At 38.7% G+C, this 18,762-nt stretch overlaps 1 protein-coding gene across 1 annotated transcript in view; it reads left to right on the top strand.

The window, feature by feature from the left end:
* The window catches only part of FBXL17 (F-box and leucine rich repeat protein 17), a 144,591-nt gene that overhangs the window by 50,188 nt on the left and 75,641 nt on the right, over positions 1 to 18,762 (top strand). The window contains exon 6 of the mRNA XM_082191454.1: positions 902 to 1,032. Within this exon, the coding sequence (XP_082047580.1) occupies positions 902 to 1,032 (131 nt within the window). The remainder of the gene's footprint in view (positions 1 to 901; positions 1,033 to 18,762) is intronic.

Genomic DNA, 18,762 nt, shown 5'->3' with positions numbered 1-18,762 from the left:
GCTCCTGGATTTTCTAATATGTTCATTATAATTCATACTAACAATTATTGAGTTAAAGTGAATGCTTTTCATCAGTATCAAATCATATGAGTAGGAAACTTCAGATTGTATGATGATGATGATGCTATTTAGCTTGGTAAGGATCCCAAATGGGACTTTTGTACTTGATATATTAAATTTTAGCACATTACTATTTATTTTCCAGTGTTACTTTGCAAGAATATATCATAGTTACTCTTTTCACATTGGGTATGATAAGTGTTATCAGGGTTTTTCTTTAATTATCGTGGTTGGTACCCTAGGGGATCTATGTCCTGATGGAGGGAACCTTTCAGCGGAACAAGGCAGAGGCAGTTTTTGGTGATTCCCCTTGTTTCTGCAGCCTCCCATGCTCTTGCTGCTTCTCCAGAAAATCACCCAACCTGCTGGAGCAAATAAGTGAGGCACAAGTTACAGAGAGGAGGGGAAATAGATGGAAATTGCCTCCCTCCTTGATTCTGCTGATGGATACCATTGAATACTACCCTGTGTAGCTTTGTGGCTGTTTTTTTTTTAAAGTTTTGTCAATAGGCTTTCATTTGTAACTTCATTTCAAAAGTTTAATAGCATATTTTTTAAATAAATAAATTACATTAAAAATATTGCATTAATTCCATTAGTTCATTCATTGCTGAAGAACAGAGCCAGAGATACTCCTTTTAAATAAAAATATACAGCAAGTCCTCTCTTTGATTGAAATCAATAGTTTGTTTTTGCAGCTTTTCTATTGCATAGGTAGAAAAAAATAACATTAATTAAAGGACAAAAGCAGGTTCAGGCAGATCAAAACTACAATTAATTCTATAAATAGTTTATATTTATATATGAATTATAAAACTTACCATTGTATTTATCTTAATAGCTAAGAAACCTTTCCAGCTTGGATCTACGTCATATCACAGAACTGGATAATGAAACAGTGATGGAAATAGTAAAGAGATGCAAAAACCTTACCTCCCTCAATCTCTGTCTGAACTGGATTATAAATGACAGGTAACTTCATCATAGAAAAGCAAAGTCAAAACCATTGTGTTAAATATTATTAATAATTGATAATTTTATGAAGCTGGGAAGAAATGAATCTTAAAAGTCAGCACAATCTTTTTAGAATAATGTCGCTGTGTGCATTTTAACATTATCTATCTTGAAGGAGAATCCTTGCCTAAAAATAGGTATGCCTATTAGTAAATCTGATTGTAGGTCTGAATTTTGAATGCAGACTTCCTGCTTTGAACTCCCTTGCTAAAAAGGTAGATTTATGTATACTGAGCCAGTTCACCCATGGCAGTTAGCCAAACCATGGCTGAGTGTGAATGCACAAGCTTGTGGGCTCCTGGAGAGAGATTGTGATCATGTTGTACCTCCTCTAGTTCTCCTACTGCACTGCTGTGAGTAAGCCATTGTCGTTGAAACATGACCTCAGGGTTTCCAGATAAGCAAGGTTTGCTCCTGGTTTGAAGCTTGTGGTTTGTTGGAAGGAAACAAACTACAACCTCAGATTCAGATGATTTTAAACTAGCCACACATGATATTTATGTAACAGTCATGATTGTGTAACAAACCACCTCTAAGGATGCAATCCTAAAAAAGCGTTCCAGACAGTAGGTTTCCCAGAATACCGTATTTTTTGCACCATAACACTCACTTTTTTCCTCCTAGAAAGTAAGGGGAAATGTCCGTGCGTGTTATGGAGGAAATGCCTACAGGTGGCATGCCTATGGATTTTCCTCCTCTAAAAACTATGTGCGTGTTATGGATGGGTGCGTGTTATAGAGCGAAAAATACGGTAATTGAACTTGCTTCCAAGTTAACATACATGGGATTGTGCATGCAGGTGGCTGGGGAATTTGTGTTTTGAGTGGAAAGGCTGAAAGAAAGCTGTGTTTAACCTGAGAAAATACTGGTGACTTTCAAAAAGCTAATACCAGTAATAGGAAGAGGAACTTGTGTTATCTTTGATCAACTAAAAGTAAACAAGAAATAGAGGTTTAAAGTGACATTAGATCTTAGGTTGGGAAAAATCTTTTAAATATGAGCCATGGAAGATTGGAAAACTTTCTCCGCTCTTGGATATTTCTCAAAAAGAGGTTAGTCAATTGTGTGTGGTTTTTCTTATGGAAGGAATTTGTCTCAATGGATTATTTACTCAAGTCTTTTTTCTACTTGATTCTGTGCTGCTGCTATAAAAAAGGTGTTTATTATTAGATGTAAGTTATTAAATGGAAATGGTAGAATGTTCTCTCTTTCTAAAGGATAGCCTTGGCTATAATCTTGAAAACATGTTCTCATGTCTTTATTTTTTAAAAACAAACAAACCCCACACTAAATAAATTGGAAACCCATATAAGGGCTCCTATCAAAGCATAAGCTTTATAGACGACTAGTTGGAATTAAAATAATTTAGCCTGTTTGTTCCAGCTGTATTAATTAGCTGATTCAAAGATGCATGCCAGAAAATAACATCACAAAACAAATACACCAGTGCAAATGTTTAGAATTGAGGTGCCAATCAGTGAACTCCCTGCTGCCCTCATGCCAGGTTTGTTTATGCAGTATAGACTCGTTCAAATAGAAGAGTTTAAAAATAGTTTTAGAAAAGGCTTGGTTTCATAAGCTTCCCTGTTGTGGAGGAGCCAAGTGAAGATATACATCTGCATTTACAGCAGCCTCACAGGTCATGGTGCATTGACAAGATGTATTCCACAAGCTATCTTATCACATATTTGGTTTCACGCTGTACCAAATTTTAGAATAGCCCCAGGCTGCATAACCAATGGGCAGGGACGATAGGAGTTGCAGTCCAAACCTTCAGAAGGGCACCAGGTTGGTAAACCCTGTTCTAAAGTTATGCTGTGGACTTCAATCGTAAACCTTTCTGTCCTCAAGAATTGAAATTCTTCCAGAAAACACAGTGTTAGTTTTTAGATACACTGCTTCCTGACAGAAGGTTGTTATTTTATGTGTGTGCAGGGGGAGCTGCATAACTATAATGCCATTCAGTTATGCAAGGAACCCTGTGGAAACCAACTGTTCAGCTTTTGAGTAGAAAGGTGACTCAGAAATGGATTTTAATAATAATAGTAGTAATAATGAAAAAACACATTGAACTTACAGTGTTTCTGCACCTCCTAGCTATAATATTGTGAGACAACTCTCCCAGCCTCTGATTCATTGACAGGGTAGTGGCATTCATTATCTAGGGGTACTTGCGCCTGCTTTCACAGTGGAAGAGTTAAGCCTCTCTTTTGAAGTTTATCATGGCTTGTATTCCACTAACCTGTCCTCGGAGTAGACTGATATCAATATATTAATGGACCCAAGCTAGTCATGGCCATTTATTTCAGTGGGTCTACTCTGAGCAAAAGTTGACTGAATGTTTGCTAAATCTTGGTAATTTTAGTAGTACATTCTGATGTAAATCTTACTTGGTCCCTGCTTCTAGTAGTAGCTGTGTTGGTCCATGGCAGCAGATACAATGAAGGGTGTTATAGCACCTGTAAGATTAACAAATGTATTGTGTTATTCCAGAATTCATTTGTTGGCCTTCAAGGTACTGCAAGACTCTTCTTTGGTCACTTTTCTTTAAAATCAATTCCATATGTTATAGATTCCGTGGGAAATGTTTTCCCCTTCCCGTGACACCTTGTTATACATCAAAGTGTCCAAGCCCATTTTTAAAAAATACTGTCTCTAAACTATCTTTTTTAAAAAACAAAACCAAAACTAACCATCTCCTGTGGCACAATGGGTCAGTGCATCTGGCTGCTAACAAGAAAGTTGGTGGTCCGAGCTATGGGCTGGATTCCTGGATTGCAGGGGGTTGGACTAAATGACCCTTGGGGTCCCTTCAAACTCTACAATTCTGTGATTCTATGATTCTTGTGGGTGGGTTTTTATTAAGGCTCAAATATGAAATATTTATTCAGTATGCAACATATTATAACATATATTGAAAAGTGGATAATGAAAATAAATTGAGGACGGTGTGATGGACTGAATTGTAAAATGTTGTTGATAGCCTGGTAACACAGATGCTTGATATAACTTGACTGCACTTAATTTTAATAGCCTTTCTTGTAGCTAAGAATTTCCATCGTCCACTGTATTTTTATTTATTTTTGATATCTTTACTGGAGTGTAAAACATAGAAGGAAAAATGTGGGAATGAAATATGCAAAGGAAAAAACGGAGATGTAAAGGAACAAAGTTCTTTTGGTCCTTTCCTCAATTGGGCTCCAAATATGAAATCAAACTTCTCTCGGTTAAAGTTTCTGTTAAACAAGAAAATCACTACTTTAACCTAGAAGTAACCAGAGCATAGGCAACAGTAGTCAGGCTGACCACGTCCAGGTATGGGAGCAGCAGGGCCGTCAGCCTCAGCTGATGGAAGGCAGTTCATGCTACTGAGGCCAGAATAGATCCACAACTACCCCCAAGCCACAACCTCTTCCTTCAGAGGGAGTGTAATCCCTTCCAGAGTAGGGCACATCCCACTCATCTGGTCTAGGAAAGCACCCACTAACGGTGCCTAAATCTTGCCTGGATTTAGCTTCAGGCTATTGGCTTTTGTCCAGTACGCTACAGAGCAAGCACATTGACTGCACACCTGCAGAGCATAGAAGTAGAACATGTGTATCATCAGTCCGTTGCTGACCACACACTCCAAAACTCCAAAATTAATGCTAGATTATGTCATCTTTGAGTTCTCGTACAAAACTGAATCTGATTTTTTGACATCGTATTAAACCATTGCCTTGCTATTTCTACATTACAGCCACCCATAAAATATCCTATGCATTTTTGTACCACATCATTATTTCGCCTTGTGCAATTTGCATTGAATTTCTTATTTTCAGTAGCTGCCGACCTTTGCTGGGCTCAGACTTGTGGCACACATGCTTGTGTTTTGCTGCTGTGACTCTAAGCAGTTCTCTTTAATAAAAGAGCCATTGATGATACTTCATGTTTTATTAAAAGCTGTTTTGTTTTAAAACATCTGTGACTTCAAGGCAAGTGTGTGGTAGTGAAAATTAATTTATTTTTACCTAGAGCTAAAGCATGTTCATGCAAGATAGCTTTGAATTATTTTTAATGGGCGAAGAAAACTACTTTTTCATCAGGATGAGCAAACATGTTTCACAGATGTTGAGTAATAAAAAGCATCCTTAATGTAGTTTATTTTTAAATGGCTTATTAGGGCAGTCTAAACTATGCTGAATGTCTCAGCAGGTGTTTAAACTCTTCTAAATATGCATAGAGCATATGCACCATTTTGGTAAATAAAATTGCAAAAACAATTTACTGCTTCACATCTGGAGATAATGCAAAATGGTTGTAAATTTCGTAGGGAACCATTATTGGAAAAGTAATCTCAAATGTTTACAAATATTGTTCTTGTGTTTTAGTTAGTCATTTTTGATACATTTATCTCTAGAAGTCATGATATTTAGTCAATGTAGGGAGAGATTTGCTAATCCGGCAGAACATAACTGTTTCTTGTGCATTCTAAACTTGTTTCAGTGAGCATACTATTTTGCCAATATGCAAGAGAATACTTGGCAGATTCCAGATTATAGTCTTAAGGCATATGGTTTGGTACCCTTGCCGAAGCTAAGCAGATCTGGATCTCATCAATAATACAAATTTAGTCAAAGAAGAAGGCAGTCCACACCAACACTCCCAAGATAACTAAGGCAAAGATTCAATTATAATTAATTATGAAGTTTTACCCTGTTTTCTCACCCCTGCTGTAGTGTGTGTGGTCTGCCTCTTTAAGAGAAATGTTATCTTTTTTTTAAAAAAATATTTATTACTTTTCCAACAATTTAAACACTACAGAGAAGAAGAAAAAGAACAATACAATACAATACAATACAAAAACACTACATAACACTAACACATTAAACTAACAAAACAAAACAAAAACCGTTTAAAACACATCAAACAATTTCAATATCTTATCTTTCATTCACTTATTTCAACGACCTCCTCACACCTCCCTTTTTGTATTCCACTTCTGTTAGTTGTTTCAGCAATTCCTTTCCATCTTCCTCTGTTTTCTATCCTATAATTATCTTGACACATTCTAACCTTATTTTTCTAACCTTTAATACTCTATTAATCTATTTATACTTAGTTCCTTATAACATTTCTACTAAAGCCATATAACTTCATTCCAACATTTTTCTAACATTCATTAATTTTACAGTATTTCTGTAAATAATCTTTAAACCTTTTCCAGTCTTCTTCCACTGACTCTTCTCCCTGGTCTCGGATTCTGCCAGTCATTTCCGCCAGTTCCATATAGTCCATCAACTTCATCTGCCATTCTTCCCTGGTGGGTAAATCTTGTGTCTTCCAATACTTCACGATAAGTATTCTTGCTGCTAAGTATTGAACTTATCTTGACTCCTGTTGCCTCCTTGTATTAGAACAGACCTGTTGCTGGGTTTCCTAACATAGTGAGTTTCCTTCCCAAACCCACAAGGATACACAGACAATGCTGAATTCTTCCTGTGCTTGACCAGTATATTCCCGTGGGTTTCAGCCTGAAACAGGGTAAAACTTCATAGTTAATTTTAATTGAATCTCTCCCATAGTTATCTGTGAGATCTTTACCAATCAAAGAGTTTTGCAAACAGTTTTGATGGAAGATTTTATTTATTTTATTTTTTACAATCAAGCGGTATATAAATCTAATAAAATAAAACAAATAACGAATGTAGGATCAGTGCAAACTGTTGTGTTGAATTTGATGTTCTTTTGCTAAGAATTCTCTCCACACTTACTATTATTGTTTATTAGATTTATATACTGCCCTTCATCACAAGATCTCAGGGTGGTTCACAAAATAAAAATATAAGGTAAAAGCACAAATAAATAGTTAAAACAAAAACAGCAAAACAATAACCTCCCCTGCCACAAACACATTTAAAAAGCTGAAGAATATTAATTAGCTTCTGCTTCCATTTTAGGATTACATTTATTAGCTGTTGTCCATAATGCCATGAATGGGATACACTGGATCAGGTTTGAGATTTCTGTTTCTGGATTGGTTGAAAAGGCAGAATAAATATGATTATCATATGCTCTGTCTTGGCAGATTTTAAAGAAGCATTTTGCTCATATGGCGAAGAGCAAGAGTCCAGAAATTAACTACAATTGGAGCTGGATATTTCACTGGGGGGGGGATACTTGGTCAATTCTGTGGTCTGCCTGTTGTCCTGGTTGTTATGGCAAAGGAGTGCACAGCTGTTCTCAGCTTGAGTCCTTAGTTTTTGAGGCTTCTGATGAGATCTGTTTGAACTTGGACCGGCAGACACAACTACATTTATTACAAACACTTGTATTGACAGTCTCTTGGCACAAATCTTTTCATCAAAGTCTGCCTGATGCATTGAGCTCCCAAATGTTGGTATCTATCATACTTGCTTTGACATTGGCCTTCAGAGTGGTCAGCGATTTGAAGAATTAATTTATTAGAATTATAGCAAAGAGAGTGAGACACTTAAGCTTCTCGCAAAACAATCGCAGGTTAATTGTTTGGGTCTCGGGAGACAGCACTGTCCTCATCCTCTGACTAATAAAATGTTGGAACTAATAATATATGCAAATATAAGTGTATGCGAATGATATGGAAGAGACTGAGCTGTTCAGTTTTTTCCTGAAACCTTTGGTAACAGTCCAAATAGATACAGAACTTTGATCAGGGGGAGGTCAGTGGGAAGGGATTCTGTTGCACACCTTGCCTCCTGTCAGGCATGTCACTGTGCTTACCAAGAAGGGAGGAAGCTGACGAGAGGAAATTGGTGTTGTGTGGGTCCTCATCACCCCTGCTTTCCCTCCCAATAAGTACAGTGTGCAGTGGCAACCCTCCCTTCCGGGTACCCATGAGATGCAGAAGATCAAAGTTACTTTCTCAATACATGCTTGGATTTAGGGCAAGGGGCATCGACCCCAAAAGTGGGGGGCGGAGGGCAGGAATGGGACCTTGAACATGGCAGATCTGAAAGAAACCTCCCTCCTGGTTGTTGTTGTTTTAATCAGATAACACCTTTATGCAGCTAAAAGGAGTCTTTCTTCCAAAAACAGATTGATGTCAATCGAAGACATGGGTAGGCAAACTAAGGCCCAGAAGCCAGAGCCGGCCCAATCGCCTTCTAAATCTGGCCTGCGGATGGTCCGGGAATCACCATGTTTTTACATGAGTAGAATGTGTCATTTTATTTAAAATGCATCTCTGGGTTATTTGTGGGGCCTGCCTGGTGTTTTTACATGAGTAGAATGTGTGCTTTTATTTAAAATGCATCTCTGGGTTATTTGTGGGGCATGGGAATTCGTTCTGCCCCCCCCCCCATATAGTCCAGCCTCCCACAAGGTCTGAGGGACAGTGGACTGGCCCCCTGCTGAAAAAGTTTGCTGACCCCTGATCTAAGAGGATGTGCCCTATAAATATACCTCTGGCTTTACCACAAGAAAATACTATATATAAAAAAGCTTTCCCAGGAGGAAGCTTGGAAACGAGGTAGCAAGGTTGGCTGTTGGTGAGAATGTATTTTGTAGTCTTTTTCCTCATTTAAGTGTGTTTGCGACCTGTAACGACAAGGGTTTCAGAGTCTATATCAGCTAGTCATTTCAAGTCTCCAAAATGCCTAAACATTTTACAAACTCCCAGTTGCCTAGACCAGGAAAGAATAAGCCGCACATCACCCCAAAAAGCTTGGTTAGAAACTTGATGGTACTGAACAGGGTTACCCACCCAACCCCTTTTTACCACTGTGCTGGTGAAAGCCTCCTTTCCCCCTTTTTCTTTTGGCCAAACTTGAAAATTGTGGAAAACAGCTACTTTCACTGTTTTCTGCTTGCTAGAATGTGTGGTACACAAGGTGCTGCACATAGTGAAAATGTGAGAAAAGTGATTAATTCTGACAATATTCATGTAAGATTTTGGAGATGGTAAACACCTCCTGTGAATTAGTTATTTAGTTCAGAGGATTTAGCATCAGCCTTCACTGCTTTATGGATTGTGGCATAAATATTTTTGGAAGATAGCTATGTAGATGTTAAATTAAGGGAGAAATTACTTGGGCTTAGATTGGTGGTAATAAAAAAATGGCAGATTTGACTTGGGTGTCGTCCAATTATATACATACTAATTCAGGAGTAAATCTTATTGAATGAGATGGCACTTCTGAGAAACCTGTGTCAGGATGTCTGTTCTGTATATGAAATTCTGCACGGAAATTAAGAAAGGACAGCAGTTGGATGGCATGACACAGCATTATAAATCCAAGTCTTCGGTGTAAAATTAAAACCGAAATGGCTTTCTATATATCATTCTTCTGTAGACCAAATATTTATGATCTTACAACGTAAAGTAGTATGAAACAGTATAAAGTGCCTTACAAAGGCATTGATAACAAGATCTAATCTCTTGTAATTATTTTATATTTTGAAACTACTTCCTATAATTAACTGCACAGCTACCCTGGCCATTCAGTTCAAAAACGAAAGGAAAAAAGTGATGGCTGTCGTGATGATTTACTGCACTGACTATATTGTTTAAGGTCTGTCAGTATTTCCATTATAAACAACATTTCTGAAGGGTGCATAACTCATCTTTTAAATTTGCCTTGGGCTCTCTCTTGGCACATGAGTTTTCAGCTGAAATGTAAATTATTTTGTAATTTGTGTATATGTGTGCACATGTGAAATGTGCTTCTCCATAAAAATGAAGGATTAGTATTGGTTGGAAGCTGACAAAGTCTGGGAAGAAGCTGCGCAAAGTACCACATAACAGGAGTCCTGAATCACTTTGGTACTGATTTACATTACATCTGTGATACCAGTTTTGGGACTCTTCCAGATAGCACACGCTAAGTCTGCATCTGCCGAATTTAGTTATGTGTTTATATGGCAGCTACGCACTTGGAATGCTCATACGTTCAGAATTCATGGCAGGTTTAGAATGGGATGGGGAATAGTGCAAGCAAGAAATGAACTGAATGTATATATTTCTTGTGAACTAGGACATATAGTAAGTAAAATATGTAGTCAATGTAATATCAGTTTCAGTTTGCAACATGGACTTGGTATTGATACTGTAATAGGTATGAGTTACTTATGCATAAGCTGGTGCCTTTCTCGGTTAATTTGCCTTGTTAAACCTTTCTGACTGCACAGCCCCTTCTCATCGTGGCTGCCTCAGTCACTGGCAGAATCCGTCAGTGGGCGTTTCTTGAACCTCTTCCAACATAAAAGTTGTTTGACACCCAGTCTCCTCCTCCTCTCACTGCGCGGGAGTCTTCTGCGCAGGGAAGGCGTGGGTAGCGGAGGACCTGGGCACTCCTCACTGATGTCCAGTGTCCAGTGAAGAGTCCTGGAGCCCTCTTTCCAATTCCCCCGTCTGCCCCCCTTCATCCCTGGTGTTGCGCTGAATGGCTTTCCCCTCTACTGAGCTGTTTCTCTCCCTGCTGCTGGGTCCTTCGCCAGCATCATGTGGGAGCCTCCTCTTCGCCTCTCCCTCCGATGTCAGTTCCCTGACAGATACCAAGGGTTGAAGCTGATGTGACACAGACTATAGATAAAATCAATGTCTGTGTAAATCTGCTGTCACATGTTTCAAATACAGTGGAACCTCGGGTTAAGTACCATCCTCCTTACAAACACTTTGGGTTACAAGCTCCGCTAACCTGGAAGTAGTAGCGAACTTTGCCCCAGGATGCAGGCGGAAGTTGCGTGCCAGCAGTGGGAGGCCCCATTAGCGAAAGCTCGCCTCAGGTTTAGAACGGTTTCAGGTTAGGAATGGACATCCGGAACGAATTAAGTTCGTAAACAGAGGTACCACTGTACACTGATGCCCCTTGACCTTTCGTAACATTAGCATGGCAGCAAAAGTGGTTCAGGTGGATTTGCTACTGGCATGGTGATGTTACATGCAAATGGGCAGAGCACATGATAGGTGCATTTGAACATGATGAACCATGTCTGGAATGTTTATGCATAACTGCTGCATAATTCCACTATCAGCCCTTAGAATCAGTGCCCCATTAACATTACAGACTGAAAAGACTCACATAACATTTCTTTTATTTAGCAGAATTTGTATGCCACCTAATAGCTCTTAAGTGGTTTACAAAAAGAAAAATACATGTTAAAATTACCAAGTAGAAGTTAGAGGTTGGTATTCAACTAGATTTTATTCAGAGTTGACCTATTGAAATTCATACTTCCAACTTAGTTGTGTTCATTAACATCAGTGAGTCTACAGTGAATAAAGATGAATACAGTCCATTGTTAAAAAGAAGTTAACCTATTTATATATAAAATCAGCAGTCGTACAGTATAAATTAGAAAGTAAAATTATGTATTAAAATACATATCTGGGTAAAGGTAAAGGTACCCCTGCCCGAACGGGCCAGTCTTGACAGACTGTGGGGTTTGTGCGCCCATCTCACATCTATTGGCCGGGGGCCAGCGCTGTCCGGGGACACTTCCGGGTCACGTGGCCAGCGTGACATCGCTGCTCTGGCGAGCCAGAGCCGCACACGGAACGCCGTTTACCTTCCCGCTGGTAAGCGGTACCTATTTATCTACTTGCCCCCGGGGGTGCTTTCGAACTGCTAGGTGGGCAGGCGCTGGGACCGAGCAGCGGGAGCGCACCCCGCCGCGGGGATTCGAACCGCCGACCTTTCGATCGGCAAGCCCCAGGCGTTGAGGCTTTAGCCCACAGCGCCACCCGCGTCCCCTACATATCTGGGTAGGCTTGCCTAAACAAAAATGTTTACAGCAAAGGTTCTTGCCCATGTCAGTGGTCCTTCCATGTTAAAATATTGATTCCTTATCTACTGTCATCTGATTAAAAGGATCAGTTGTTTATACTGAGAATTTAGCTCCTAAATATCCCAAATTATGCATGGTGAATATATAACAAAATAATACCCCACCCATCTACCCATATTGATTTGCCAATAGCTAAGTTTTTATGGCTATTTGGTTTCTGACAAAATGAAATTCGGATACATTAAACATGCTTGGTTCGAAGTCAGAGAATGTGAAAAGTTGCTATCCGTTTAGTATATGCTGATGGTGAAATGTAATAGAATTTATTTAATATTGGTTGTATTGTTCCACCATTGTTTTCCATATAGTCCTAATGCTTCCGGCCATCCTTTCTTCTTTTTAAACATGGAATTAATTGGGTGAAAAATCATGTATTGGCAAGTGGAGAAGAAGAGCTCGATTGTTCAAGATTTAATAAAGCATGCAAAGACTTCTTTGAAATTTGGCAAACCCTCTACGTGTGCCTTGGGCAAAACATTTGGCAGCTCTACCTGCTATATCTACTTTGTCCGGTTCCCCCATTCTTTAAATCCCTTTTATGTATTTCTTCTCTGAAACTACTTCTTCTCCCTCACACTTCCTTTATTCTCTCATCCATCCCATAGCAACAAGGAGACCTAGCTAGCACACTGGCAAATATGTGTGCATATAAAAGATGTACAGGTGGTATTACTTGTTGCTTTTCTTCTTTAAAACAAATTGGTTTGTTAGAGTGGACTTTCGTACATTGTACTTACAGATGTTGGTGTTGCTTGAGAACACCAATATTATTGTTAGGTGCTTTTTTTGTAGGGTATCAGAAATCAAATATGTGAAAGTTATGAAACATCTTATGCAGCGGGGGACAGCCTTGGGCTTAAAGAAATATTGGAGTCGATGGAATGGCAATGTAGTCTTCCATCTTAAAAGTCTTCTGTAGTCCAAGTGCTGTGCAAAATAAATAAACAACTTTTTATCTTCCCTTTTCTACAGAAATATAAATTGATACACTACTTAGCCAGCCTGGGCAACATACGTTAAGAACCAATCCCTTTATAACACAAATTACTTTTGCCCCAAAATATAGAGTTATAGTAACCATGTGACCAAGACTAGCAATTTCCTTGTATGCCAAACAATCCTGTAGCACAAGCGAGATTGATACCACTATACCACCTACACTAGAGCAAGTCTTGCTTTTCTTTGCCACCGGTTTTATGTGGCTTTTCTAAATTCTGACCCCATAGCTATACAGAATGTTTGTCAACTTCAGGCTTCTGATTTCAAGTATTATTTTTTTCTGTTAAAGACATTAGATAGAGAATAGAGAAATGGCAAGTTACACTGAAAACGAGAGCTGAATAATATTGTATAAACTTGTCCTTACACTAGATAATAGGGCCTGAATTTAGTTTCAGTGACTTGCATATGAAAGTATGCAAACTCATGCCGATGGCATGAATTCCACCTAAGGGTTTCCCCAGGCCATCAAAGGCAAAAGTGTGTTTACAAATAGCTGTTTTTATGCTGTATTCCAGAGGCAATGGCAGATGAAAGGCAGGAGCAAGTGACCAACCAATTTAGCATCCTTCCTCAGATCATAGGTGCACATGATAGCCATGGAAGTGACTAAGAAATGTAAACTGAAAAGGATTCCCTCTTGGGTTATTGCCAGGCAGGGTGGAACCAAGAGGGAATATACACTGTTGTATTCATAGGGAAGAGATCCTGATGGAGACCGGTGGTTGGGGCTTCATTTTGCTACAGGGATATTTTACTCAAGTCTGTATAATAGTAATTTCTTTCATTACACCAAGTCAGTTATAGCCCATGATACAAGGAAGCTGCTAGGCTTGATCTCATGGTTAGTACAGCTCCATATTTTGGGGCAATGAACATTTCCAAAGTCCTTTTTAAAAAGCAACAAGGGATTAGGACTGAAGAAGAATGGGAAATTATACTATATGATGATACCATCCCTTTAAGACAAGCTATGGCACTTCAGCAGAGGGCCTCCCTGTAGATGAGGAGGCAGTGTTGTGGTGAGGTGTGCATCCCAAGTGATTATTTGCTTAGGTCTGCACCAGAGCACTGCCCCCAGGATTCCATACTGAGTTTTGATTAGCTGCTGGGTCTTGCAGGTTTCCCCCAGCTGTTGGCATTGCTGTGTGGGACAGTGATTGCCCCGCCAGGCACATGCAGAGGTTGGGATGCCAGCAGCTCATCGCTCTACCACCATCCCAGTGCACAAAGGCTGCTCCAGGTGAATGGGACTTCTCACACTGGTGGGGAACAAGCATCAGGAGCCGGCCCAGTATACCTGAAGGAGCGTCTCCACCCCCATCATTCTGCCCAGACACTGAGATCCAGTGCCAAGGGCCTTCTGATGGTCCCCTCACTTCGAGAAACCAAGTTACAGGGAACCAGACAGAGGGCCTTCTCGGTAGTGGCGCCCTTTCTGTGGAACGCCCTCCCATCAAGTGTCAAAGCAATAAACAACTACAGTGGTGCCTCGCAAGACGAAATTAATTCGTTCCGCGAGTTTTTTTGTCTAGCAAATTTTTCGTCTTGCGAAGCACGGTGTCGGAAAAGTTTTGGAAAAGCTTCAAAAATCACCAAAAACCTCAAAAAAGGCTACCACACCACGTTCTATGAGTTGCTCCTCAAAGTCAAGTCGCAACTGTATTAACGGTGTTAAGAAAAAGGAAACAAACTTGCAAAAAACGCAAGACGTTTTCGTCTTGTGAAGCAAGCCCATAGGGAAATTCGTCTTGCGAAGCAGCTAAAAAACCGCAAAACCCTTTCGTCTAGCGAGTTTTTCGTCTTGCGAGGCATTTGTCTTGCGGGGCACCACTGTACCTGACGTTTAGAAGACATCTGAAGGCTGTTAAGGGAAGTTTTTAATGATTGATGTTTTAATGTATTTTTAATCTCTGTTGGAAGCCGCCCAGAGTAGCTGGGGAAAGCCAGCCAGATGGGCTGGGTACAAATAATAAATTATTATTATTATTATTATTATTATTATTATTATTATTATTATTATTATTATTATTATTATTTTATTTTATTAGGCTTGACAGTCTTTCACTTGTTCCTGCATTTTCTGATAGCACAATTCTAGACACTATCAACCATTAGCAGCAGGATAAAGAGGTAGATGTTGTGGTAAATATAGTGATAAGTGTTTGAGTGCTCATAACATTTGGAGTTTTTCATTATAGTATGCAATACAATAAAATGTATATAGGGTTGGTGAGTGCGCTCACACACCCACATACCATTTTCTCTGGAAATTAAATTTTGTTCCCTGGACTGAGCTGCAGTTAAAAGCTTGAAACTGGTAATCCCTTCCGCTCTTTTGGTTTAATATATGTGTGAAACAGTAGAGGTGGTAGTTTCTCTAATTGCTCTACTATCATTACAATTATAAAGAAAAGGTCAATCTAATCGTCACCAATTAAATTGGGGGAAAGCTGCATTGTGGCCCCGAAGAGTCATTATGTCAATTTTATGTTGTGCATCAGCGTATAACACATTTTCGAGGATATATAAATCTAATCTTCTTGGGTATTAGTTCAGACTTGCTCCATTACAGACGGTTGGTGCTGTAGTAGAGAGATAACCCTAAGCAACATCTATTAATTGCACCGTCTTTCATTGTGTGTCTCTTCTCAGGATTCATGTACTGTAAAACCTGGCAGCTATAATGAGTAGAAATGGATGTGCCAGATGGCTGTTTGACCCTCCTATTGTTATGTGTTTCACGGTGTGAAAAAAGATGTTCTGCAGTCTTGACTCTCTCTTTTTCTTTGTCTCTTTAAGACTGCTTTAATACTGGCTGACTTGCTTAATGTGTGTGTGAACCTATTGGATGCTGCTGTTCGGGTAGAAATACAAGTTGTGCTGCTAAATTTGTTCTCCATTCCCTTGTCACATGTGATAAAATTATGTTTTTCCCAAAGAAAATGCATTAGAATCATATATTCCTATGACCACCAGAATGTTTCTCTTGATGTAGGGTCAGAAATGCTCGTGACAGATTTACCCAGATGCTGTTCAACCCAGGGGTATGTTTATGTTGCTAACTGAGCAGTGGGGCTGCTCTTCTCTGATTAATTATGTGTCCTATCCTCAGCACACATTCATCTAAGATCACCTGCACTCTGGTTACTTATTTCCCTGGTTTAAGGAAAGGTTGACTGGAGGGGAGCCCATTAGTAGAGAATTTAAGCACACTGAATTATGGCTTGCATAACTCATTGAACTAGTGGGAGTGGGGATTAAAGAAAAACCAAACCTCACATTTAAGTACACAACAGCCTTGGGGTACTTATGCAAGATTTCACACAAAAAATGGATGAAATATTAAGAATGCATTTCATTTTGTTGGCTCCAACTTGTAATCACTTAAAAAATGAGGTTATTCATATCTAACTGCCAATTTCTTTTTATAAGTCATTAGAGGCGTATTAAACAATATGTGTAAAAAACCACGATCAGTTTAATGGTCCATTAATGTCCTTAAGGCTTTTATAATAATTACACAGATATGTTATGAACCTGAATTTGAGGTTAATCAGTGCCTAAAGCATACATTTACGAGTCTTATAATTAAGGTTGCTTTAGGTCAATCTTTTGAGAAATATTTGTTACATTACTTTCACATATGTGTTGCCCATCACTTACCTTTTAAGTCTTTATTATATCAGTTATCTTCTCAAATAGCATCATGAGATATATACACAACTTTCAGAACCTTGGTCCTGTATCAGACCAGTTGCAACATCTATTTTTAAACAACGGGAGGTAATGTGAATTTGTGAGCATTTGTTTCTACTTTTAATTTTGCTTTTATTTATTTGAAAAACACCAAAATGACTGGAGAGAAAAAAAGAAAAACATTCATTAAATGTTCTTTTAGTTTTTTTATATTTCTAAACTTGCAATTACTTTCCAAAAGACTGCAATTAGTGTTATTTATGTAAACTGTGTAGATAAAAGTAATTAGCTAATTGTAAAAAAAGAAAAAAACTTGATAGTTATAATAGCCTGCTATTTGTGGATTTAATCTCTGGAGGGTTGAAAGACTGTGGATTGAGCTGACTTTTTTTAAAAAAAGAAAACATAAAATGGAGCATCTGTAAGTTTTAGACACAAATTATTTCACAGTTTCACCTTATCATTCTGGGCATGGCTACAGGTTTAGCTCATTAAATTCCTTTTAAATTCACCTGCTGCTGGGAGTTGCAAGTGGGGAAAATCTCCAAACAGTCTTTGAAAAATTACTGTTTGCAAAAAGATTACAAGGGAAGCAAAAATGGTGTGCAAAGTAATTATAACTAGTATGTGGCTTTTTACAGTTTGAGTGCCGATTATAGAAATGATAAGACTTCCATGAGAGATATAATTTGGATGTTTTATTCCAATCAATACATACAAACATTTAAAGACAGTTAACATGATAATTTACCGCCTCGCTTTCTTCACAGGGCACAATGCATACTTTTAGATATGGGTACACAACAGGCCACCTGAATTTTCACTGCAGGCCTCTGCAGTCTATATAAGATGTGATTGCCCATGTTAATAATTATGCAGTGTGATTACAAGTTAGATTATTCTAACCTAGAATTGAAAGAAATGATCAAACTGGATGTCGTGAATTATTCCAAATGTTTGAGAGAACGTGCTTCGAATGTACCTGAAAAAAACATAAAAGAATTGGAGATCAACTTTGCTGCTGCTGCTGTTTTGTTTTGTTTTACCTTTTTGGCTATGAATGAATTTGAAGTGGAGTGGTATTTGGCAATGTTAGGCTAGGGGGCTTTCACAAAGAGTTATGCTTCAAGCAATTTTAGTATGTTCAAATCATATTACCTTCCACATATGTGGCTGAGAAATGTTCCTTCTTTGGGGCTATGCTAGTGGTGACTTTTACATTCTCCTGTTGAGTAAAACAGTCTGCTTACTTAAACTACCTTAATCTGATTCTTAAAAGAATTAGCTCCCCTAGAAGCCCCTCTTGGTGGGGATACAAACAGTTCTGGGAGTGCCTCAAAAAGTGGCAGCAAGGTTTGGTCTTGTCTTATGACGGAATACCAACAGCACCAGCAGAATTGTCATAGATAGCTATAATTTATGGAAAAAGCCAGTCAGAAATTTCGGTTCTTGCTTTGCATAGAATCCATAGAGCTAGATTATTAGTGTGGGCATAAGATCCTACCAGGCATGAGGGAACTGAGGTCTCTGTTCATAAAGTATTCCAGGTCTTCTGTCATAAGTAGGATTTGGTTCAGGAAACAGACTATTGGATTAGGTTAGGATTCCCGTGCAGTGGGTTTGTGGGTGGGTTTGTACAGGTTATGCACAAACATGTAAAACATATCTTACACACACATGAACACACATATATTTATGTTGCCTGGCACCCAAATAATTTTACATCAGACCTGGCTGTTTTCTTACAAAGATTCATTTAAAACATTTTCAGGAAGAATGTATCATGTTACAAAACTTTTAGGTTTGGTGATGTTAATGCAGAGCCTATGAAGACACACGTTGTAGCTTTTGATTGTAGGTTTTCTCACCTCCAGCCATTCTGTGAAGCTGTCGTTGGCTGTAGGAGTTATTTTTCTATTCCAAAATTTGAAACTTAGAAAAATGTATCAATGAACAAAAATGCTAAGCCTGACATTTCATAAAGAGTTGTGTTAACTGTGCATGCTTGTCGGAATATTGAGTTCTTAATTTATTTTAGGCAGGCTCTGAAACACTTAATGCATTCTGTGTAGGTCCGCAGGAAATTATTTTTCACTTGTTTAATGAAACATGGGAACATGCTGCATGTGAAATGCTATATATGCCTGATGTCACATAGGTGGGTGGTTTTCCCATAAAATACTA

Source organism: Podarcis vaucheri (assembly GCF_965113315.1).
Source record: "Podarcis vaucheri genome assembly, chromosome: 11".
In the NCBI taxonomy this organism is placed as follows: Eukaryota; Metazoa; Chordata; class Lepidosauria; order Squamata; family Lacertidae; genus Podarcis; species Podarcis vaucheri.
The sequence above is the reverse complement of the archived record's forward strand: the minus strand, read 5'-3'. Positions and strand labels throughout refer to the sequence as shown.